At 35.2% G+C, this 26,876-nt stretch overlaps 1 protein-coding gene across 21 annotated transcripts in view; it reads left to right on the top strand.

The window, feature by feature from the left end:
• LOC105477129 (RALY RNA binding protein like) overlaps positions 1–26,876 on the top strand; it is a 733,794-nt gene that overhangs the window by 646,940 nt on the left and 59,978 nt on the right. For all 21 annotated transcript variants that reach the window (XM_071068042.1, XM_011733504.2, XM_071068041.1 and 18 more), the window contains one exon: positions 15,164–15,211. In XM_071068042.1, the coding sequence (XP_070924143.1) occupies positions 15,164–15,211 (48 nt within the window). The remainder of the gene's footprint in view (positions 1–15,163; positions 15,212–26,876) is intronic.

The raw sequence follows: 26,876 nt of genomic DNA, 5'->3' as shown, positions 1-26,876 counted from the left end.
ATAAGAAAGAGCCTATTAAATATATACCTTTTTAAAAATAAGCAGCACAGATAGCAGATACAGAACTCTTTACTATCAGTACTCTTGACTACCAAGGAATGAAGCCACACTCTAGAAAAATGCAAGGCAAGAAAAAATTCAAATAACCCCTTTAGGTAAAAATCATCCCTTTAATAATATTCATTTGTAATTCAAATTCACAGCATATCCCATCAGCCCAAGGTAGTCTTCTAAAATGTCATTATACTTGCAATATTATAAGTTTTTTTCAGACCAATATTTATGGAGGTCACCGTGCTACATCAACAAAACATTTTAACTCCAGTGAGAGTATAGCTTTGTAGCATTAACTCCTTTGACAATTGTCTTTCTAAAAAGATTTTTACTTTAGAAACCTCTAATATATGTCTTTTTCCTCAGATCCAAAGTATCCAAATGTTTTGTTAAAACCAACATTTTGTAGTAGACATTCAAGGGTAATCTTATAGCAGTTCAGTTTCTTCCTTAGCAAAGACAAGTTGATAACAATTTGCCAAGCTGTCTTCCCTGCATTCATTACTAACAGCATCTACTCTTTCTCTCTTAGCACAGGAATGGATGAATTTACGTTCTATTATCAGAGTTGCCATAGCAACACTCTGTCACCGAGCCACATCTTCCACAACTATAACATAATGATCCCCAGATTTCTTTGTATGCTCAAAAGACTTTATACATTATCAGGGTTGAAAACTCCAGTGGCAGTTCGCTGACCCAGTACCTTAACAAAGAAAAAACCCTATGTTAGTTGTATTAGTCCATTTTCATACTACTATGAAGAAACACCCAAGACTGGGTAATTTATAAAGAGAAAGAGTTTTAATGGACTCACAGTTCCACGTGGCTGGGGAGGCCTCACAATCATGGCAGAAGGTGAAGGAGGAGCAAGGCATATCTTACGTGGCGACCGGTGAGAGAGCATGTGCAGGGGAACTGTCCTTTATAAAGCCATCAGATCTCGTGGGACTTATTCACTATCATGGGATTAGTACAGGAAATACCCACCCCTGTGATTCAGTAGGACTTGCAGGGATTATGGGAGCTACAACTCATGATGAGATTTAGGTGGCAACACAGCCAAACCATATCATCAGTAGACAAAGAGGCCTTAAACCAAGCCTTCTGGCAAGATGTGTTGGAGAAATAACTGTAGCATATGTAGCTGTATTCTGATTCTAGTCCACTTCTTTAAGTAGACTTGGGTCAAACATAGGAGTTTCATCAGGTTTCATCTTTCCAGGAAGATCTGTTTGATAAAGCTGAGGCAGGCCCACCATGGCCCTCAGGACACCAGGTCCCACTCTCACTTCCCGACCCCCAGCCCCTCTTCACTGCCTTTAAAATTTTGAGGGAAAATTATTTCCAGCCAGAAGGCCCAGACAATCAATCAAACCAAATACACTGTTAATCAAACACAAAGACTTTTAAAAGATACAGGTGACTCTTGTTTTTTTTATTATTATTATTATTTTTTATTATTATACTTTAAGTTCTAGAGTACATGTGCATAACGTGCAGGTTTGTTACATATGTATACTTGTGCCATGTTGCTGTGCTCCACCCATCAACTCATCAGCACCCTTCAACTCGTCATTTACATCAGGTATAACTCCCAATGCAATCCCTCCCCCCTCCCCCCTCCCCCCTCCCCATGATAGGCCCCGGTGTGTGATGTTCCCCTTCCCGAGTCCAAGTGATCTCATTGTTCAGTTCCCACCTATGAGTGAGAACATGCGGTGTTTGGTTTTCTGTTCTTGTGATAGTTTGCTAAGAATGATGGTTTCCAGCTGCATCCATGTCCCTACAAAGGACACAAACTCATCCTTTTTTATGGCTGCATAGTATTCCATGGTGTATATGTGCCACATTTTCTTAATCCAGTCTGTCACTGATGGACATTTGGGTTGATTCTAAGTCTTTGCTATTGTGAATAGTGCCGCAATAAACATACGTGTGCATGTGTCTTTATAGCAGCATGATTTATAATCCTTTGGGTATATACCCAGTAATGGGATGGCTGGGTCATATGGTACATCTAGTTCTAGACAGGTGACTCTTGTTATTTGAGGAAGTTATATTCTGTGAAGTCACAGCAAACACTGAATTAGCAAATACTGAACCATTGGTCCTAGGGGAAATATAGGGCTAGATTCCTGTGAGCCTCTGGTCTCAGAGGAATCTTTTGGTCTCAGAGGAAATTCACAACATTTTTGTCAACCAATCAACACACAAACTTGCTGTTGGTGTGTTTCTGTTTAAAGACCCTATGTCTTTAATGTATGTTATATCAATATGTATGTTGATTCATTAACATTGAACTCACAGCCAGCAGCACACCTCATGCCTGAAAGAAGCTCATCTAAAGAAGCTCACGTATTTTCTTCATAAGACACATCAGTCTTCTTGTGCTTAGGAACACTGGACGGCATTTCAGCACTATACTGGGGGACCGTTTTAAGCTACAAAATTACCAAGGAAAAGCACATAAATGTGAAAAATGAGACACTAAATAGATTATAACATAGATGGTTATTTACAGTATGAACTGAAACAAAGAGGCAGTGTCACCTCATTGGACCTCAGCTGGGAACATATAACTCAAAATGTTTACCCTCTGTGCATGTTTCTGAATGATCATAAAAACCCTGTGAGTATTGATTAGGAGGTCACAAATTTTGCAAAGTTGCAAATACAGAATCCATGAATAATGAGAATCAACTGTATTTTCAGAAATATAATTACTCACAAGCTATTTCTAAGAAATCTAAAGGTTGTTTCACCAAACTTATCGAACTAACCAAAAAAAATGGGGGGGTCTAACACAAAAGAGAAGGAAGTCCTCAAGGTGGCTGGTGAAGAGAAGTACCAAGATGACAGCTTTGTAGCAGACCCAGAGAGAACCAGTCTGGGTTGCAGCAGGAAAGTGGAATGCTCCAGGAAGAATGAAAAAAGTAGACCATTAGAAGTGCCAAGTAAACAATGATTGTACAAGAAGGAAATATAATCATTGCACAGTATGTTCCTCAACTATTATATTCATGTGGGTATGCCAATAATATTTATGTGGTTATACCAATATAAACATTGAATATTGACTTAACCAAACAGAAAAGAATTAATGAGGAAAAAACATGGAAGTTCACAAATAAATTCTTCAGTACAAGTAAACAGAGCAATATTTTGAGGGCTCAAAGAGGATTCGGTTTTGAGAATAAGATTTTTTTCTAGAAACTAAAGAATATCAGATAAAATGTCTTCTTAATATTCAGAAGGAATGTACCTCTAAGAAACATTTATAGGTTATAATAAGAAGAGATTAATTTGGAAAATATCAGTTAACTCTTTAAGACACCGGATTCAATACAATGCCCCATTTGAAGCAGTAAATTAAAGATTTGATACTACAGATGAAAATAAGGTCAATAAATGATATTAAGGAAAATTAACAAACATTCCATGAGAAAAACAGAGGAAAAGTGGCAAAAATGAGAACAAAAGAAAAAATGGGATGAAACACCATTGAGTTTAATCTGTAAATAATAGCCATTGCCAAAGATAACAATTTTATAGAAAATGAGTCAATAATAAAAAGTAAAATATATAATTCATTGATTTTTCTAAATGAGGCATTTAGAATTTGAAATGTAAAGAAATCTATAGGAATCCATAAATTTAAAAAGAGGCTAACTTTAAGACAAAAGATAAAATCGAACTCAGTTTTCTCTGTGATGTGCTAATGTGAAGATAATCCTGGAGAATTTTTTAGGGAAAGGATTGTAACACAAGAACTCTGTGTTCAGCTACGTCATTTTTTATGTGTGAAGTATGCCAGAAAGACACCAACAGAAAATTATGATGTATCATGTACCAATCCCAGACAAAATTCTAGAAAGATAGCCACTCACATGGTTTTATCTATCCTGAACACCAGCATCTTAAGGCTCAACCTATTTTACAAACATATGTTTAACAAATATTTAGTCATGTTCTTTAACTGGGAAATTTATTGAAGGGATAAAGTGATTCATTTAAAATGACTGGGTAGAAAATAATCAGGGAGGGGGAAAATTTGACATTAAAAAAATTCAGCTGGTAAAATATTGAGGAGATTTTTTTTAAAAAGTTGAATAATAGTAATAGGAGGGACACTATCTCTTCTACAAATTCATGATTTAGGAATAAAAACTGACATTAATCGGTGGGGAAAAAATAGAAACCACAATAATAAGTCATGTTTACACAAAAAGGTCATAATTGACAAAGAGTGTAAATCAGTTCAATGGGAGTGGAAGAATTATTCAATATGCTACTTTTGCTTCTATAATATTTGTATGAAATACTCATTTTAGATAATATGTGTCCAGTGCAGTATGAGCTTGTAATAAAAAGGTAATAGAGGACATGTATAAATAGCTAGGTATTTTGGGAAAAATGGGCAATGCAGAAAATCAAGTGCATATGTCTAGAGGAATGACAATGTTTAGTATATAAAGATTTGCTAAAATCTTCAATATTTATAAATAATAATGGTGATAAAAAGCTGTCCTCTCATTTTAATTTGAATAGTTTTACTGTTTTATGCTGAATTAATATTCCCCACTTGTTTTTGCTACAGCCTATTGTGTTTAAGTAGTTTTCTTATTACTGTTTTACTTTGAATATAAGAAATACCTCTTAAATTTTATCAAATGTCTCTTTAGCATTTACAGGTAAAATCTGTAATCTCTTTTAATTTGTTTTTGTTCCAGATTATGTTGGTTGATTTCCACACCTGAAACTGATACTAATGACCTCTCTGGTTTACTTTGGTGTATAGGTTGCTCTTTGTCTAATGAGATTAGGTCTGAGTTCTTTACTTTTTCATCTTTCTTCTTTAAGAATGAAGGCATCTAAAGCTGTAAATTTTTCTGAGTCAGGTATTCACTGTCTTAGAAAAAGCATTTTAGAAAAAGCATTCTTTTTATTTCTCTTAGAAAAAGCATTCTTTTTATTTCTTTCTAGAGAATATGAAGTGCAATATTTCTTTTTTGACTTGGCATCAGTTTGGTTGGGGAGAGTCAAAGAAACTGAACTAGTACTAAGGGAAAGTGAGCCAGATTTAGGGTACCAGCTTTTGAAAATCTGGAGGTCGAAATATAAATGTTACATTTTAACAATGTAATTTAATTTTAATAAAATTATGAAATTTTAACGTGAAAGATATCCCAGAACTATATAATGCTATAATGCATTAATCCTCTGCTCTAAAAAGAATTCCCAACAAATAGTTTTCAGGCTCTTGTGCCATATATATCTGTGTGTTATATTACAACATACAATGTTTTGTCATGGTGTTTTCCATTTTACGATTCTGTTTTTTGTTTAAACTACTAGAAGCTTGCGGTATTTGGTATTAATTATCTTATTTCTTTGTTAAATTTAGCAGTAACAGTCTTCCTTATGATTACTACCCTTTAATCCTCATTCTGCCTTTTGGAGCCACAATGAAGAAATTCAATTCCTCTTCCACTCAACAGCCTTTCAAATATTTAAACAGTTAGGCACCTTTCTTCCCAAAGACTGTCTTCTGTAGCCCAAGTATCCTTATTTAATTCAATCATTTTTTATACAGGGGCATTGTCTTGAGACTTTTGGACATCCTAATTTCCTTCATCTATACATATCCTACTTGGTCAAAATTTTAAAAGTGCACTGATGCATACTAAACTAAATATTTCCAGTGATGGCTCAAAGTGAAAGCCCAATAGAATTATCACCCCCTTTTTTAATAGACACTACAAATCATTTAATGCCAATTAAGATTTCATTATCTGGCCAGGCCTGGTGGCTCACGCCTGTAATCCCAGCATTTTGGGAGGCCGAGGCGGGTGGATCATTTGAGGTTAGGAGTTTGAGACCAGCCTGGCTAACGTGGTGAAACCCTGTCTCCACTAAAAATACAAAAATTAGCCAGGTATAGTGGCACACACCTGTAGTCCCAGCTACTTGGGAGGCTGAGGCAGGAGAATCGCTTGAACCCGGGAGGTGGAGGTTGCAGTAAGCAGAGATTGTGTCACTGCACTCCAGCCTGGGTGACAGAGCGAGACTCCTTCTCAAAAAAAGGAAAAAACAATATTTCCTTATCTTTGTGGCTTAATATTGAGATTGTAATTGACAAAAACACTCAAGTATTTCTTACAGCAATATCTGGGAAGCAATTTCTTACAGCAATATCAAAGTAGTCTATGCTATGAACTTTGATTATATTGATGCCTTGGTTCGCTCATATATAAAGTCAAGATAATATTAATACTAACTCATAGAATTTTTAAGATAATGAAATAATTTGATATATGTAAAGCATTTAGAATAGTGGCTGATAAATGCTAAGCCTTCAGTAAAGGTTAACTGTTAACATTATTATAATTAATTATTATCAACTGTTTTGACATCATCCTCCAACATTTTTAAAAGCTAGTCTCCATCATAAAGAGCTTGTGTAGTTGATATATTTACCCTTGAAGGAAAACTTTGAAAAAATCATTTTAATTCCATTGTTAAATTATAAAAGTATCAACGAACTATGAAAAACATTTACTTGTAAATGGACAAGCGTACTCATTGTCTACATGTTACATATGGTTATTCTCAACAAACATGGAATACAAAAACACAAAACACGTGAAATATAACCCAGCCTAAACTGGGTTGTGTCAGTCAAGATCTGCAAAAGAATATTGGAATAGAAAGTGCTTGGAACAGCTACTACCTCTGTGGCTGAGGGTGAGTACTCAAGGGAAAAACAAAGTTGAAGAGAGTCTCTCTCCCCAGGGCTGAGATTCAAATCTCACTGGAGAAGATGTGTTTGTAGCTGACCGAAGGTCAGAGAAGTCTATGGGGATGTTGATGGACTGGAGGTGATGAGTAGGAAACTTCTGCTGAGATGCCCATGGTTATCACTGGGCCTCTGACAAGCTGCTGGTAGCTGTGCCAGAGAATAAGAAGAAAAGCATCTGGAAAAAGAAGCTCCTTCTTCTTCTATGCCTTGCAGTTTTACTCCAGCACCCTATACTGCCAAACTTTAACACTGTGTCAGCAGGCAAAGGAGGAATGTTCATAGAGTCCAGCTCCATTATTACAAAGCAAGCTCAAAAAAAGGGTAGATTTAGAGCTGACCAGCAATAAACTGATAAATGGAAGAAAGATCTAACCCAATATAGCAATTGTAATGCTTTAAATATTCTAATATTAATATTCTGGTGTTTGAAAAATTCTAATGAAAATACTTTACTTTTCTACAGAAAGTAAATACTATAGTGGAAAGTTCCATAGATGGGTAATGCTCGATTTAAAAAATATATCTTTGGGTGACTAAAACACCCTGCCTTTCAGAGCTTATGATCTAGTGAGACAGACTCATAAAGAGTCAAATACAATATAATATGTTTAGAAGAAAGTGTGTTTAAGAAGCTATAAGAATGAGACCTGAACATTAATGACTACATTGAACAGTTAAAGAGATCGATCATACTCTACAGGATTTTGACATGAGCCCTCCTGGAATATTTTACCCTGAAAACTTCAGTGTCAAGAAATTCACATAAATTAGATTAAGGTCAAATAAGAGAGATGGGGATGATTAATGGAAGGGAAACACTGGCTTGTGACGGGAAAGGCTAACAAAAATAAATCTATACAGATTAGCTAAGTGGCAAGAGAAGCACAGAGCTGACAAGCATGAGTTGGATGTAAATTCAAATAAGCTACAATCAAAGAACAGCACAGAAAGTGGAATTTAGTCTAATTCAACAAATTTGATAATGTGGGAAGATGTGGAGCTTGAGTTAGGCCTTTAAGAATGGACATATTAGGCTGGGCACGGTGGTTCACACCTGTAATCCCAGCACTTTGGGAGTCCAAGGCGGGCAGATCACAAGGTCAGGGGTTCAAGACCAACATGGCCAACATCGTGAAACCCCATCTCTACTAAAAATACAAAAATTAGCCAGGTGTGGTAGCAGGTGCCTGTAGTCCCAGCTACTTGGGAGGCTGAGGCAGGAGAATCGCTTGAACCTGGGAAGCAGAGGTTGCAGTGAGCCAAGATTGCGCCACTGCATTCCAGCCTGGGCGACAGAGGGAGACTCCATCACAAAAAAAAAAAAAAAAAGAATGGACATATTTCCAGCAGAAAGAATATACAACACATGTTGATGGATGGAGAGTATAACAGGAAACTTTTTGTTGAGCCATCAACTGAGCTAATGCAGAAGATTGTGTCAAGATACAAGAACGTCTCTGCCTGAGAGCAAGATTTTTTTTTTTTGTACCAGAGTAGCACCAGGCAGAGCGTAGGTGCTGAGAAATGCTGATGGATTAAAAGAGTAATTGAATGAATAGTGAAAGAATGTCAGAGAAAGGAGCTACATTTTGGAGAATCCTGAGTATTGAAGAGGTCTGCATGTTACCTTGTAAGCCATGGGGACTAATTGAAGGTTTTTATGCTGTTGCTGTTATTTTTATTTAAGTACACTTCCTAACAGACAAAGTACAGAGAAAAGTAACAGCGCACCCCATTCAAAGTGATAATTCCAAAATCAGAAACCCTGTGTTACTAGCCAAAAGAAAGAAAAATAATTGGTTTTTTTCTTCCTCTTTTTCTCATTTCCAAAATTTACTCTTCATACATTCTGTCACTGCTCTATCAATTAAAGTAATCCTCCTTTAAATGTGTGAGACAGTAAACTTGACTCACAGCAAGTGAAGCATGAGAACTCTTTCTTAAGTTAGGTGGATTATTTTAATCTTTAGAACTTCTTAGCCATTTTCTCTTCCTCAGGTGACAGGTACTGATTCACCAGTAGCCAGGAACTCTATAAAAGATATTATAATTATTTAGGTCCCCAGTAGGTTTCTCCTCACCTTCTCCCCCACTACAAAGGTCCTTGAAAATAAATTGAATATTTCATCAATGAAACTTAGACTAAGTAGCTTATTTCACTGTTTTGGAATTTTGTATATATGTGTGCATATGTATTGGTGACATACACCAAAGTAAATGTACAAATTTATATGTATTCCTTAAAGTGGAATGAACAGATTTTTGTTCACAATATTATATTGGCAAACTTTGTAAATTTAACTTTAGATACTCTGACAACTAGAAACCTACACCAACATTTTATGATGAATTAGAAGCAGGATCCTGTAAATATATCTAAGGATACTTCTGATTTCACCTATCCAAAGGGAAGTATGCTTTGGAAATTCAGCCAGTTAGCTGAATTGTATACTACATTATTTTTACATTATATCTTCTGCACTCATGACTTCTAGAACTAACCATGGGTATTCTGAAGAATAGCTGTGCCAAGAGAGAGAATAATCTCCATAAAACATATTGTCCATACTTGTTCCACATTTTTCTACCACCAGGTTTCTTGATCATCTAGAAAGACCTACCTTTTGAACATTGACTTGTCAAATCCCTACTCTTTGCAAGGTCCATTTCAAATGCCAGCTCTTTCATGAAGCCATGTTTGATCCCAGTGTCTCACTCACCACATCCTATTTCCCCTGCTTATAAACTCTCATAGAAGTTATTTCTGATTGACAGTTACCAAATTCTGTCTCAACTTACTTTCATCTGTGTATTTGTCTAATCTCTTATACTGATTGAAATTCCTTGAGGTTAGAAGTCATGTTCTACTGATATAATTATTTACAACTCGTAGTATTGTAGCTGACTTACAAATAAGAACTCAATAATTGATTACTCAACCTAATATAGGAAGCCAGTTATAGCAATTGAGAAGGCTCTAGTAGTAGTTATTATTGGCAAGATGTTTGCTAAGAAAACATTAAAATATTTCCTACTTGTGCTAGGGAATTTATTAATATTCTTAAGATTATATTTTAATGAAGTTTGGTGAAGGAAAATAAAAAGAAATACTTTGTGTATTAGCCTACTCATATGAAACTGGCTTTATGAATTCAAAGGGATTAGATAAAAATTGATTACATATATTGTAAAACCCAATGAGTTGTGATTCTTCTATAAATGAAAAAGTTCAAATGAAATTTCAGGAAAGTTACTTGGTCCTCATTCAATCTTCAGTAATAAAAGAAACAGTGTGGATGTATGGCTCTAAGCAATTACTTTAGCAATTCTGATTCCCCATTACATTTTGAGAGAATGTGAATGTGAATGATTAAGGACACACTGAGAAGTAGGATAAAATTAATAAAAGTGTGCCAGATTTTTAAATAAACAGTACGAAATATTTATTTTCACTAAACATTCAAAACCATCATTTTATTTTTCTAGGTCAGATACCTGCCGTAAGCCACTGGTTATGCTTCCAAGCAACAAAAACCTCAGCATTTCCTTGGTTGAGTTTCATCCTAGACAGTGCCCTAAACATCTAATTTACTATCATTTTTGTTTTCAGTTACCTAAGAACCAAATTGTCACACTAAACTATTAAAGTGAGAGTTGCAAAAGTTCTCTAAAATAGATCATCCCATAAGGATCACAGTACCACCCTCAGTTCATGAGAGAGAAAAGGGGTGTGGGGCAGGGATTTTTCTTAACTGAAAAACCAATTCTTCTTGGCAATACAGTTCTAAGATACATAAAATACCTTAAAAAACCGAGTATGGCTCCTCACAATGCCATCTTTTGGTGGTTGATTTCAAATAGAGGTTCACTCAGAAAGAAAAAGGGGATTTTTATGAAAGATAGAATCTGGAAAGAGAGAAAAAGAGACCCTCTCCCGCAAAAAAAGGACTGAGAAGGGGGACAGGAACACTGAGGAAACAATAGCTGCCATTAATCAGACTTGCCCTGGTGTGATCTTTGAATCTCTTTGAATATCTTTCTCTTTCTTGGAAATCCAGCTTGATTTTATAGCTTATGACCTGAGCCAAATACTGCCATGACATTTCTGCTAAAAGCCCAAACCATTAAGACAAAAGCAGGCTTGACATGATTACCAAGACAGGTCTGTTTGTGCATTTCATTTTATTTTTAACTTTGACAGGTAAAATTGAGTTTATGATGGCAGGCAGTGGAACTTGAGAATCAAACAATTCAGAATACTTAGCTATAACTGGTTCTTGTAAATACATCTTAGCAGTCAGGACTGAACAAAAAATAAGCAGGTTGGACGAGATAATTTATGCAGCAACTGGAAAAAAAAATAAAAATGAACTTTCTTTTCTTGTGTACTTTTACAATTCCAGAAGGCTTTTCAATCATTGAAGTATTTACTGAAGGTATAAGACATATAAACAGAAATCATTACGGTCATCTATATTAATAACACCTTTATAATTGATAAGTGTGTCATATTTTTTTCTTGCAATTAAATTCTGCTGTCTGAGATTACAGCATAAAAAAGAGTCTCCGAAAAAAATTATAAAAACAATTTAGTCACATATTTCCTTTGTGAGCTTATTTAGTTACATCTGAAAATACTGAGAACTTCTATTCTATGAAAATGATTGTCCCCTCAATCAATAACTATTGAATGCATCAAATATGTCTAGCACTATTTCTGCTACACAGTAAATACTCAAATATATTTATTGGAATTAGCAACCATTCCCTTTTCTTTGCATCCTCTCCACCTGTTGTTGTTTTTTGATTTTTTAACAAAAGTCATTCTGACTGGTGTGAGATTATGGTTTTGTTTTGCATTTCTCTAATGATTAGTGATGATGACCATTTATTCGTATGTTTGTTGTCAGCCTGTATGTCATCTTTTAAGAAGTGTCTGTTCATGTCTTTTGACTTCTTTTTAGTGGGGTTATTTGGTTTTTTTGCTTGATAATTTATTTCAGTTCCTACAGATTCTGGATATTAGACCTCTATTAGATGCACAGTTTGTGAATATTTTCCCCCATGCTGCAGGCTGTCTGTTTACTTCTTTCATAGTTTTGCTGTGCAGAAGTTCTTGAGTTTAATTAGGTACTACTTGTCAATTTTTTATTTCATTGCAATTGCTTTTGAAAACGTAGCCAATATCAAGTAGAGTATTTCCTAGGTTTTCTTCTAAGATTTTCATATTTTGGAGTATTTTGTTTAAATATTCAATCCATCAGCCAGGCGCGGTGGCTCACACCTGTAATCCCAGCACTTTGGGAAGCCGAGGCGGGTGGATCACAAGGTCAGAAGATCGAGACCATCCTGGCTAACACAGTGAAACCCCATCTCTACTGAAAAATGCAAAATAGCAGCCGGGTGTGGTGGTGGACGCCTGTAGTCCCAGCTACTCAGGAGGCTGAGGCAGGAGAATGGCATGAACCCAGGACGCAGAGCCAAGATCACACCACTGCACTCCAGCCTGAGAGACAGAGCGAGACTCCGTCTCAAAAAAAAAAAAAAAAATTCAATCCATCTTGAGTCAATTTTTGTACATGGTGAAAGGTCAGGATCTAGCTTTATTCTTCTGCATATCAGCCAGCTATCACAGCACTATTGACTAGGGAGTCCTTTCCTTATTGCTTAGTTTTGTTGAATTTTTCAAAGATTAGATGGCTGTAGGTGTATGACTTTATTTCTGGGTTTTCTATCCTGTTCCGTTGGTCTATTGTCTATTTTTGTGCCAGGACCATGCTTTTTGGTTACTGTAGCCTTGTAGTATAGTTTGAAGTTGGATAATGTGATGCCTCTTGCTTTGTTCTTTTTGCTTAGGATTGCTTTGGCTATTCAGTTTCTTTTGTTGTTGTTGTTGTTCCCTATGAATTTTCAATAGTTTCTTCTAGTTCTTTAAAAAACAATGTTGGTAATTTGAAAGGAATAGCATTGCATCTGTAAATCGCATGGGGGTAGCATGGCCATTTTAATGATGCTGAGTCTTCCAATCCATGAACAAGAAGTGTTTTTCTATATTTTATGTTGTGATTTCTTTGAGCAATGTTTTGTAGTTCTCCTTGATCTTTCACCTCCTTGGTTAAATTGATTCCTAGGTATTTTATTTTTGTCTGTGACTAGCATGAATGTGATTGCACTCTTGATGTGGCTCTCAGTTTAAATGTTATTGGTATATAGAAATGCTACCAATTTTTGTGTATTATTTTTCTTTGCCGGTTTTGGTGTTAGGATGATGCTGGCTTCATGGAGTGAGTTAGAGAGAAGTCTCTCCACCTTGATTTTTTTGGAATAGTTTCAGTAGGATTGGTAACAACTCTTCTTTATTTGTCTGGTAGAATTCAGCTGTGAATACAACGGATCGTGAGCTTTTATTGGTTGATAGGTTTTTGTATTACAGATCCCATTTCAGAACTTTTTATTGATCTGTTCAGGTTTTCAGTTTTTTCTGGTTCAATTATGAGAGGTTGTGTGTTTCAAGGAATTTATCCATTTTCTCCATATTTCCTATTTTGTGTACATAGGGGTCTTCATAATAGTTTCTGAGGATCTTTTGTATTTCTGTGGGATTGACTGTAATGTTATCTTTGTCACCTCTAATTGTGTTTGTTTAGATCTCTTTTTATTTGTTAATTTAGTTAACAGTCTATGGATCTTGTTTATTCATTTAGAGAGCCAACTTTTGGTTTTATTGATCTTTTGCGTAGATTTTCGCATCTTGGTTTCATTCAGTTCTGCTTCACTTTTGGCAATTTTTTTTTCTTCTGCTAACTTTGGGGTTAATTTGCTCTCGTTTTCCTAATTCCTCCAAGTACTGTATTAGATTGTTAATTTGGGAGTTTTCTAATTTCTTTGTTTAGTAGTTTAGTGGAAAGTCTTGGGAGATGGGCACCTATATATATATATATATATGTGTGTGTGTGTGTGTGTATATCTCACCCTAATGGAATATTGTTCATACTTAAAAAGGAATGAAATTCTGATACATACTACATGGATGAACTTTGAAAATATGCTAAGTAAAATAAGGCAAACACAAAAGTACAAATATTGTATGACTGTGATTGTACGATTTGTATTTGTGTTAATGACAGAGTCTGGAGAGGCAGGAATGGGCAGTTATTGTTTAATGAGTACAAAGTTTCTGTTTAGGTTGATGATAAGGTTGTTGAAATGGATAGTGACAACGCACAATTTTGTGAATGTACTTAATGCCATTGAATCATAAACTTTAAAATGATTAGGATAGTAAATTTGGAGTTATGTATGTTTTGCCACAATAAAAAGAAAATGAGTAAGTAAAATTTTTTTTAAATTACTCCCCTGTGGTACAGTTACTCCATTCATCATCACAGTAAGACTTCTTCCAGGTTGGGGAGTGTGCGAGTGATTGTGAAAACGACCCCACTTGTGAAATCAGGAAACTTTCCCTTAAATCTCAGCAATGTCACCTAGTAGGAATGCAAATTTGAGCAAGTCCCTTAGGTCTATTGCACCTTAGTTTCTTCGGGTTATGCTGTCCAACAGAGTTGTTTTGATGACTGTATTTAAAATGCATATAAAGTGCTTCATAAATTCAAACAACAAGGCAAGTGGATGGAGGTGACTTTTTAAAATATATTCCTTTAGGGAGCTTAGTCATAATACCCTTATCACTGAAATGCATTTACTAATTCATGTTTAAATATACTAAAATATTAAGGTATTGTTGGTAAGACAGCCACAGTTATTTTTCTAATTTTTCTCTGTTTAAAGTATTGAATCCATAGTTTTTAGAATTAAAAAATGCTGAATTTCCAAGGAACTACATTTCTGTTTGTCATTTCTATAACGAATGGGTTACTAAACCTTTCCATTTATCTTATTTCAATACCTTTTGTTCATTATGTAGCCTCATTGTACATACCTTAGGAAGAAGGGATAATTATATTACCTCAGAAAGAAAGGACAACTATATGATATCTTGTCTGAGATGAAAAACTATGGTCTTCATTCATAGCTAATTAAAAGTTTTAAAGTATTTATTTTGCTACCTGTTCTTATCTTCATTCCAAACCACACAAACCATTATCAGTCTCTACATTGTCAAACATGTAATAATTTGGCATGACATATCAAATTGGACATTATCTTGGAAGGTCCTTTGGATACATAATTACATTGAAAAATAAATATTTTAAAAGTAACAACTTTTATGCTATAACATCATAAGTTAATAGTAAAATTAATGTCATTGAAACAAATGCCAACTGATTTTTTTGTTTCCCTCTTTAGCGGTTATGTCTTTGACTATGATTACTACAGAGATGATTTCTACAACCGGTATGTGAATTTTTCATCCTTGTTTTCCTATGATTTAAATTATCTTTTAACCATTTTGTACATTTTATTCATGGGTGATCTTGAGTATGGTATTTAAAACAATATTTTATAGTTAAAAATAAAATACTAAATCCCAACAAAATATACAGATTTTTCTATTTTCATTATACTTACTTGAGTACAGTGGATCGTGGAATTTTAGGACTTTGGAGGTGCTCAAACCTAAGATTTGGTGTCTAATATTTAGATAAAATCCTAAAGATTTAATTAACTAATATCATTTTCCAAGTCATTTGTTGATTTAGAATCCTTCAAGATCGAGTTTGAAAGCTCAGAAAAATAACTGCAACCTTCTAAAGTACATAATAAAACATTGAAAATGCTATATTGGGTAGAGTCCGTAAAATTTACAGATCGTTCCTGCTTCGCAGGACAATAGGAGGCCATAAAGGTGATGATGCAAGATGAAACCATGCAATGAGGAAGAAACAGGATTGTCTCATGACCTTAAACATGTTTGTCAAAACATTAACAACTTTTATTCTCTTCTTTATAAATTAATAGGAAACTATAGTAAAGCTAATTGTTATTTAGTATACTATAATTTAAAACAATAAAAATATTAAGAATTAAGGTGTTTTAGTTCTTTGTAAAGAACACTTATCAGAAGGAGTGGAAACAGTGCATACCTTCTCATTTCCTAACTCAGGACAGGATACGGAGTAGGCATCTGTTTTATGCCTTGTTGGATACTCCTTTCTAAAGCTGAATTAGCTTTGACATTCTATCAGTGTTGTGAACTATCTCTGAGAGTTCTTTCAATGTGTGATTCTCTTGCCAGGGTCACTTCCCCTTCATAGCTTTATGTGTTTCATCACATCACATCCACTTTCCTCACTTATGTCGATAAGTTTCCCTTTACTAAGTTCCTCTGACTCCATACCTAGAGTCTCTTGAGTGGAAAAGTATCAACATCCCTGTAGTGAGCTATTTCTTCTGTAATTTCATTTACATTTTATTTGAGTTTCACTTCTAGTATTACCACTCTTAGATTCTTTGCTGCATTTTCATCTTTGTTGATCAATTCTTTCTTTTGATTATTCAATTTTGTAAAATGCCACATGTTTTATCACTGAGATAAGGAAGCATTACAATTAATGATCTGAAACAAGCAAGTGAAGTGAATAATCAATGAACAGCAAAAAAATCATTGACAGACTTTGAAAGAAGGAATGTGATTGGTGACCATTGTTATTATCATGCGCATTTATTATTTATGTATTTATTTGTGGAAAAGCTATAAGCAAAGTTTGGACTTTATTAAATTACTTACTGTTTATATGTTGTAGTAACTAAAATTTGTGTTGTCGGAGAACTGGTGTTATTTAACTAATATTGGTAACTCTGATATGCATACATTGGTAATAATGTATGCATATCAGAGATGAGGATCAACTATAGATAGATTATTGGATCAAAAAAATGAGGTAAATATATTTTAAGCCTTTAAGTATTATGCAAACACCAAAAAAAACTCTTAGGTACTGTATAAAGATGCAAACTTAGAAAAAAGTTTTCAATAGATGTTTTAAAGAGGAAGAAACTGTGATCCTTTAAAGAGTCTTATTCTCTCTGCTCCAGCCTCTAGAGCCCTTTGTAAGTTCCACAAGAAGTTCTTCCGGCCTCAGGTCCTTTCTCTGTGTTGTTCCATCTCCTCATACCTCCCTCCACCATCTGGTTCACTTGACTCCTCATCTTTCAGATCTCAGCACGAACATCCCTCACAGATTAAATTAGGTTCCTCTGTTCCCCTCTCTCAGCACCCAGCACTGTTACTTCACAGCACCTCTCCTAATTTATATTGCTATATTTATTTTCTGCGGTGTTTGATTCATGTCTGTCTGCCTTCCCCTGCCTAATGAGGTAACATATTATCAGTTTTGCTTATCTTTGTATCCTTGGGGACTATCAGTAAACCATACACATAGTGGATACTCTGTGTTATTAATTCATCTCCTTAGATTTAGAGACACAGCCATTTTTCCAAGGTCACCCAGCTAATTAGTGACAGAACTATGATCATAATCTAGGTATTCAATTTAGATTCAATAACCAACTATGTGAATATGCACAACGGGGTGGGTAATATCAGCCTATGGAGCTATGCCGATTCCTCCCTGGGAATCAGACCCACAACTGTAACTGCATTGCTGCTATGCTCACACTACTGAATTAAGCACCTTATTTCACTAGTTATCCTTTTCTGACAAAAAAAATCATGTTTAAGAATGATTTTTCAAAACATTTTATAATTTCTATAAAATATATTTATTTTAAATATTAAGAAGCCTATAATAACTTATTCTAAACGTGATATAAACATCTGGCAGCATTAAAATAATCCCATTTACTATTAAGGAAGGATATCTAGACTGTTTTTATACTATTTGAAAATGTTAGTTTTTGATAAGTTTAAAGATATTTCATACTATAGCTTTTTTTCACTTGCTACGAATAAAGTACATTGTCTTATACTCTGTCTATATAAAACCATTTTAGCATCTTTTATTTTCTATCATGTGACTTCCTACACATTTAAAGAATTTCCACCTAACATGGAGTTTTATCGACACAGTAAGAGATCCAAGTTCTGGCTCTTACTGGAAAGGGGTCCCAATTCAGACCCCAAGAGAGGGTTCTTGCATCTTGCAAGAATTAATTCAGGGCGAGTCCACGGCGCAAAGCAAAAGCAGGTTTATTAAGAAAGGTGGTGAAACTATAGCTACTCCATAGACAGAGTAGGCTATTCCCAAAAGTAAGAGGAAGAATGCACCCGCCCTAGGTACAATGCTTGTTTATCCATAGGATAACAACAACAACAAAAACCATGGGGAGGTGTGCTCTACCACAAAGTTTGTGATAAAGGATTAATTTTTCTAATTACTATATTTTGCAAGACTCGATATGATTATCTTTAAAGCAAAATTAGGAATGCTTTTGTTCTCAAGATGTGGAGATATCAGGACATTCATGGGCCTGGGTCTGTTTAGTAAACATTATTAATCTGTTCCCTTAACCATAAACTTCTAGAAGCTAGGAATACCTAATCTCCTGGAAATGCAGCCCAGCAAGTCCCAGCCTCATTCTTCCTAGCCCTCACTCAAGATGGAGTCGCTCTGGTTTGAATGCCTCTGACATGGTAACTAGCCTTATAACTTTAGGCGAGTCAGGTTTTCAGTTTTCTCATCTTTAAAAGGAAGCCTGGATTTGCATTTTATTTAGAAATGATAGCTCAATAAAATCATTAGATTACATAGGTGATAGATGGATGGAGATAGATGATAGATAGATAGATAGATAGATGGATGATTGATGTATCCATCTTACTTGCCAAAGAACAAGGGCCTTAAATAGTCAAATAATTAGAGAGGCTGTCACTTTCAGGTGACTCTCTACTATACAAGAACTTAGCTTCAGTATGAACAACTTTCAAAATCATTTATTTGTTTTGTGTACAATTTGTTTGGCATATAAGTGTGCAGTAGATCAGTATGGTTGTATTGTTAACAGACTGTCTGAGCAGTCTGTGCTCTCATTAGTTTATTTTCCATTTTTGGCACTTGGCTAAGAAAGACATAAGCATCTGCCACTAGTGGATATACTCAAGAGTTCCCTATAAACATAGAATACCATGAAATAAAAACAGAATGGCAAGGCTGGATAAGATACATAGCTTACAGAGTCACTACTAATCCACAGTCATTTCTCATAAGTTACAGTCTTCTTGCATTTGTGTGTGTGTTTTCTCTCTTTTTTAGTAGAGGTGCAAACTTGGGCAAGTTAGTTAATATCACAAAATCTGTTACGTCCTCTGGTAGGTAAGCATGAAATTAATTCCTAACTCATGAAATCATTCTAAGAATTAAATGAGGTAACATATTATAATGGTCAGCATTATGCCTGGTATATTTTTAGTGCTTAATCAATATTAGCTAGTATTAACAGTTAACAGTAACCATTAACAATAATGGGGCCAGGCGCGGTGGCTCACGCTTGATCCCAGCACTTTGGGAGGCTGAGGCGGACGGATCACCTGCAGTCAGGAGTTTGAGACCAGCCTAGCCAACATGGTGAAACCCTGTCTCTACTAAAAATACAAAAATTAGCCAGGTGTGGTGGTGAGCGCCCGTAATCCCAGCTACTCAGGAGGCTGAGGCAGGAGAATTGCTTGAACCCAGGAGGCGGAGGTTGCAGTGAGCCAAGATTGTGCCACTGCACTCCAACCTGGGCGACAGAGCGAAATTCTGTCTTAAAAAAAAAAAAAGAAAGAAAGAAAAAGAAAAAAACAACAATGGTAGATGTATTTCTCATATTGACATTCATACAGCAGTGTCTATAAAACTGAGAAACAAACTGGTTGGTCAGTTTTTCTTCCATAGTAGTTTATTTGGGACTTCTCTGGATTATTCTGTTTTCCCAGTTTTCCCTCTCCTATTCCCCAAAGCATTCCAGCTACAGCTGATCACACTTACCTGCAGAGAGCGCTCAGCTGTTTCTGTTAACCCCATGCTGCTTGTTTAGGTCTCAAAAACAGAAATTACACTACTTTTGTTTAACAGGGATAATTGCATATAGAAACTCGTTAACTTGGTATTGAAGAACTGAAAACGCAAAAAGACAACACTATGGTATACTAGAGTTAGCAACTGCAGGAAGCTGCTACCACCTCTAGGACTGGGGAAACCAAGGAAGATTTGGGATCTCAGAAATTGCTGTAGAAAAAGAGCCTACCAGAGCTGAAACTATGCATAGGAGATTATGTTCAGATGGTGCTGCTGTGTCTGAGTCCACAGGGAGAACCTGTGGTGCTGACACCCAAATTTCTGAGACGGGGATATGGGCTGACAGGTGCTGGGGTCTTTGAGGGAGCGTGGAGTGGCTGTTCTCCAAGTGTTGCAAAATTACTCAGACCGGATTCTGCTGCTGCTACTGGAATGAATTGTTGTGTTGTCAGGGTGAAGAAACTAGATTGGGGGAATGCTGAAAAGAGCAGGGAGCCAAAACACAAATAAAAACCAAAACAAGGAGCAAGTCCCTTTTTCTTGCTCCAGTCCTGCAGTCTTTCTTAGGTCCTTTATTGGCTGAACCCAGCAGAGAGCTAGCTTCCCAAAACCAACCCTAACCCTAACCCTCACCTCCAGAAGTGTGGTTTTCAGAGTTCCAACCCTATCTGTGGCAAAGGGTAGGTCTGAAACCAAAAAACAATAGCTTAATAACTGACGTATGTCCCCATTATATTGTCATTCTATTTCTGCCAGGTTTGGAGACTCTAATGTGACTGAGGGTTTCCAACCCTTAGGTAGTTTTACCTTAGAAAACTTTACAAAATATTTCACCTTACTGTGATTCATTGACCTGTCTATTCATGGTTTCAGAGATCAGTAAGAGTATCATTAAAGAGTAGATGAGTGGTTATTCTAAATTCTTATCTTTCTCTTTTACACAAAGCATTGCCCAATAGTTTACAGCACTGAATGGCATTTTCTTTTAAAGGTTCATGTATGACTCTGAATGTAGGACATTGTATGTTAATACATTAAACATAAGTATTTATACCCTAACAAGTCAAGTAAAAGGAGATGTATACCTAAAATTATATTTAATCTCCCTAGGAAAGGTTTTTACCTTCTGCAATGTTGGCTGTCTAAATCCAACCTCGTTTTTCAGTAACATTAGGAAGAGCACTGATCAGTTTATAATTTCCAGTGATAAGCAGACTTTTATTAACAGAGAAAAAACAAATGCCACAGGTGTTTCACCTTTATAAAAAAACACGTATACATTTTAAATGTTCCAAAATAGGCATTGTTCAGTTCTGGAACCATTTTGACTTTGTGTTAATGGATCCAAGAAGCTACTAGATTTGCAGTTAATGAAAGAACACTAAGTTACAGTTGTTTCAGATCATTGATTAGAAAGCACAATATATATTCATGAATATTGGAAAACATTAACAAGAAACAATGTCTGTTTTGTTATGCTAATTTGAATTATCCTCTGGTAGTATGGTATTCCATTTGAAATGTTTGAAAATAACAGCATGGTACACTTGACCAATGGTATTATTTGGAGTTAGAAGATGTGAATTTCAGGTCTAGATGCACATGTGTTGACTGGGTAAGCTTGGAAAAGTCACCTCTTTTTTTTTGGCCAGTTTCCTTCATGGGCAAAATGGCTTAACACTACTGACTTTACAGAATTATAAGACTTCAATGAGAAAGTCATTTTAGTGGCTTATAACCCCACAACAACCTTTTGAATTTGTTAACTTTTTAATTACACAAAGCTGTATACAAAATGTTACAAAGATTATATTAGAATCAAAATATTGCCAAAGAGATCATTCAAGATTGCAATCAACTTGCTTTTAAAAGCATGTTCAAGAAGCATTTCCATGTGATCCAAGGAGAAAACGTCACAGAAAACCTTGGAAAATTTAATAACAAAAAAGAGCAATGAAATTTACTCATTTATTGGTCTCGGGTGAAGTGTGTCTTTTAAAATTATTTTCTGATTCAATTGTAACCAAAGACATTTGAAGTCAGAGTAGAAATTATAGGCAGAGTTTGTGAATTCTGAGTAGTTTAAACAGTACAGGGAACAGATATACTACCAGCCTATAAGAATTATTTGTATAGATTTCAAATGTATCCCTTCTTAGAAATGAAAAGGCACCTTACTTTGGTTTCATAGACATCTGTCAAAGTGAAGCATCATGAAAAGGAAGTCTGGAGGTTGAATCAAGACATGGAGCAAGATCTTCTCTGGTCGTCTTGTTATTGGTCTTTGTAGGTCTACTGAAAGGTCCTGGTGAGAATATGGCCCTAAACTTGTTCTCAGGTTTTGCCTCTGCGCAGCCCAGAAAATTTAGCCCCCTAGGGAAGACCAAATATTTTTGTTAGCATCAACTACTTAGTAACTATAAGTTTTGATTCATGAGTAGAGAAAAGGAAGAATTGTTTTCATGAGGGCAATTTAGAAACAGGTAAATACCAGGAAATGTTTAAAGTTACTACTAATCTAAAATGAAAATTTAATATTCAGTAGTAAAATACTACACATATATTACATTTCCAGTTTCTTTTCTTGTGTTTGAAACCACGTTTGTTGACAGGAAAATGTAAGTATCAAGTCAGAAGTTTAGCCATCAGGTAATGATTTATTAGAATGTGGTGTATCTACCTGAGAAAATGCACCACAGCCATTAAAATAAATATTAAGAAGACCATTTAACAGGCCTGAGAAATGTTTTTAATATAAACCAAAGAGAACGAGCTAGAATACATGACTGTACATATATTATGTTTTCAATTATGTGAAAAATATGGAAGCTTATAGAAAAAAGATTAAAGGATTATAGTAGTTGTTCTGAGGTCTGACAGAGTTTTATAGTTTTTTTATGTACTTTTTTTCCAAAATGTTACTTTATTATTTTTAAAGCTTAATAACAAGCTCTTTATTTTTAAAAGATAATTAAAATTATGTTTATTTGCTGTGTTAATATGCCTTTATCCAAAAGGCACTTAGTTTTAAAATTGCCTCTGTCCAAAAACAATTACCGTTTAAGAATAGTGGATGAAATCAAATGTCCTTATTCTTCCTAGAGAAAAGTTATGTCTATTTTATCAAATAAACTAATATTAAAATTCATATTACCAGTTTTTAGCTTTTGCTAGGTAATAAAGTTACATATGTCAGATATTATTTAAAGCATTAAAAGGCAAAATAAGAAAAGGGTACCTAGAAAATAGAAACATTTATTAAATGAAGAAATTAAATTCTCAAATTGTCTTCATGAATTGGTTTTATTAAAATTGGACTGAATTTTTAAAATTTATTACTTGACAGCAGGTGTTTTAGAGTTTTCACTGTAAAATAGACCTTGAGGAAAGAATTATTATTATATGTTTGGCTTCATTAGAAACCATTATCTATTTGATGAGTAAGTATTTGGGAGAAAATTATCCTGACCAAGAAATATTAGGGAAAATTAAGGACTATTAAAGGAAAGGAGAGGAAATATAACTCCAAAAGGGTAAGGAACAAGAAAAACAAGAGGAAGGAAAAAAATTAAAGCTTTTAACTAGCCTGGAGATTTAGATTCCATTTATTTCTGCTGGATTACCATTTCTACTGTCAGTCTATAATCTTAAATGAACTAGTTCCTTAGTCTCAATACTATTTGCCAATCTAATATTTGATAAAGGCAAAATTTCTTTGATTTACTGTGGACAGAATTCTGATGAGAATGCCTTTCTTGGCCTGCCTTTCACCTACTTCCCTCTGCATTTTGAAGAACCCCTGTATCCCGTCTTGCAATCCCAGAAAGTATTCCCCTCTTTCTATCCTTGTCTTGTTACGTTTTTGTACATTAGGACAACATCCAGTCTTCCTTCCTTTTATTTCTAATTAACTCAAGAGTGCCCAATGCAAATTAAGAAAGATTTCAGCTCCATTAAAAGTTGTAAAATTAAAAATTATGCCCTCATGTTAGCCCATGTTACTGGTGGAGGATGTCCAGGTTCTTGAACAAATAATTGGGCAAAATGCATAAACAAAGGAAGGAAAGAATGAAGTAACAAAAGCAGAGATTTATGGAAAATGAAAGTACACTCCACAGGGTGGGAGCCAACTGAGTGTAAGGGCTCAAGAGTCTGGTGACCGAATTTTCTGGGGTTTACATACCCTCTACAGGTTTCCCCATCGGTTGCTTGGAGTACACCCTACGTATATTAAGTAGTGGCCTACGGTCAGTCTGATTGGTTGTGTAAGGGGACCAATCAGAGGCTGAAGTGAAGTTACAAATGTATACCCTATGCAAATGAAGACTTTGCCCACGAGCAGCCTGATTGGTTGTGGAAGGGGACCAATCAGAGGTACTTTCAATTTTTCATCAGCCATTCAGAAAAAGGTGGTGGGATGAGGAGGGGTGCCAAGGGAGTAGACTCTGGTCCTTTTGTTACTTGGGCATGGAAAAGTGGGGTTTTCCTTTTTGTTTATGTCCAGGAAGTCAGCATGAAACAGCCTTAGGTTCCCTGCCTCCAGACCCTATTCTCCTGCCTCACCCATTCCCAATTTTGTTTTGTGAATGACCTATCACATTAAAATATTTAAGTCTGATGCTGCCCAACTTCCCATCAAAGTTTTACCAAAGAATCAGTAAAACGTTATTTGATTCGTTGGTGCAAGTCATCCAGCCAGGCTTGGTGGCTTATGCCTATAATCCCAGTACTTTAGGAGCCCAAGTTGAGCAGATCACTTCAGTCCAAGAGTTCGAGAGCAGCCTGGGCAATACGACAAAATGCTATCTCTACAAAAAATACAAAAAACTTTAGCCGGGCGCAATGGCATGCAGTAGTCCCAACTACTTGGGAGGCTGAGATGGGAGAATTGCTTGAGCCCAGGAGTCAGAGGTTGTCATGAGATCACACTGCTGGACTCCAGCCTGGGTGACAGAGTGACACTCTGTCTCAAAAAACCAAAAGAGAGAGTAAAGAAAACTAGTCATTTTCCTTTGAAGTAGTTCACCAAAATATTCAGAGAACCAGCCACTCACCATAGGAATTTATACCAAAGGAAAGTTGTTTAGTAATATACTATGTAGATTACTAAAATGTATGCCCCATACTAAAAGCATATCATAAATACAGTGAGCAAGTATGGCTCTTTCTCAGCATAAGATCAGGCCATGCCACCGTTGGAGGTTTGGTAATCCTTGGCTGGGGGAAGCAATAGAAATATCGATAAACATTTTCCTTCCCTATAAACATAGTATTAAATTACATTGCAATTAAAGTAGCAGTGAATGTAGTGAACTTTACTTGGCCTGTGTTTTTACTATAGAACTCCTACATCATTATATATTTTGATTGTGTTTTAGAGATTTTCTTAACCCAATTTATAGATTGGCTTGTTTAATGAACCTGTAAAACTGCACATTGGTGTCCTAGGGAAATGGTCCTGCTAAAAGAGCTTGCCTTTCATTTCAAATAGCAACTTCTACTCTAGAAGAGATCAGTCAATTGCCACATTTTCTTTTCGCTCAATAGTTTTGGGTGTTATAGCTCATGCAAAGTGCCTTTGTATTTTGGTTCACTGACTTAAGGTGCTCTGTGAATTCAACTTATAAATAACTAATGTAGACCTTGTTTTGTGATTGAAATGAGGGGCAGGTCTAGCTGACCCTTTTGATTCTCAAGCCCCTAGTGATATAGATGATATTCATAACCCTTTTCAGCCTCATCCTGCCTGTGCTCTTTGAAGTAAACTATTATGTGTTGACATCCATGACCTATTCTTTGCTAGCTGTTCTTCAGCTCTAATGGACTTTGCTTATTCACAGAAGATGGCACCTCTCTTGAACTCTGTCTCATTTCATTTCTTTTCTTTTCCAGATATCTCTTAGTTTTTCCCCAGCATGTTCTAAATCGTTTTTGAATACCCTAAGTCTCTAATGTAGGAAATATTCTTAGTACTAAGGAATTTTGCTTTAAATTTTGTTTAATAGTGCTTTTTGCACTTCCCCCACCCCATAGTATAATAGTTTTAAATGTCTCTAAATGAATATTTGGAAACCGATCTATCTTAACTTTTATTATATTTCATATATTATTTCCTAAAAAGAGATTATCACATTTTCATCTGTATGTATAAACAAGATGTAATTTTATCAATTAACCTATTATAGAAATTTTTTTTATTTTCTTCCCATTCTAGTTTCTCATTTCTGACTTCCATATTAGATTGTTTTTATTGACTGTTTTAAAGTAATTATAAGAATGTAATCCAATATTTTATTCTGTCACAATAAAATATGTAACAATTATAATTCTAAGTCAATAATGCTATTTTCTTTATAGTGAATAATGTACTTACATGTCTGGTTCACTGGAAAATAGTCATGAAAATGAGTAAATGTATCCCAGTATTTTTTCATTGACCTTTTAGGTTACTCAAATGTTCTGTCATATAAAAAATTGTTGTATATGTGGATGCAATATAAATAATATGAAGCTTTTGAATCTATGAATTACATATTTTTATAAATGAGTTAACCCTTATACTTTGTTTAATGGAAATTCATTGATTGTGGTGAATATCATTTTTCACTTTTCAGCAAAGGTTTTAAGTTTTATGATTTTTTGTTAAATATGCTTGTAATATCTAACTATAAAAACATCTCTAGTCTCAATTTGCACATCTAGCAAATGGTCAGAATAATTAAAAGATATCTTGATAAATACTTCCCACCATAAGCAGTCAACAAAGTTTTGTCCTCATGCTAGCTCCATGTCATTCAAACTGTCTCCTTTTGTCTGCAATCAGAGGAGCCTTTTGTTACTGAAAAGATTCTTAGAGTGAGCTGAAGCACCATATTGATTTGTCTCTCATAGCTGTTTTCTTTAAGCTGGTTTTACTTTTTATCTTGCTGGGCTGTTTATTGTTTGACCAGTAATTTTATTTCTTTGTTCCCGTTCTGCAAGATCCTTTCCTCTTTTAAACGAATGTGCTAATAAGTGTTTGACGTGTAAGAGGAATATTTCTGTTCATAAGAAGTGTAAATCTGTTTTATCAAGCAAAGAAGTATATTTAGGGATGAAGGTCA

Source organism: Macaca nemestrina, chromosome 8, assembly GCF_043159975.1.
Source record: "Macaca nemestrina isolate mMacNem1 chromosome 8, mMacNem.hap1, whole genome shotgun sequence".
NCBI lineage: Eukaryota > Metazoa > Chordata > Mammalia > Primates > Cercopithecidae > Macaca > Macaca nemestrina.
Note: the sequence above shows the minus strand (reverse complement) of the source record. Positions and strands in the feature narration are given on the sequence as shown.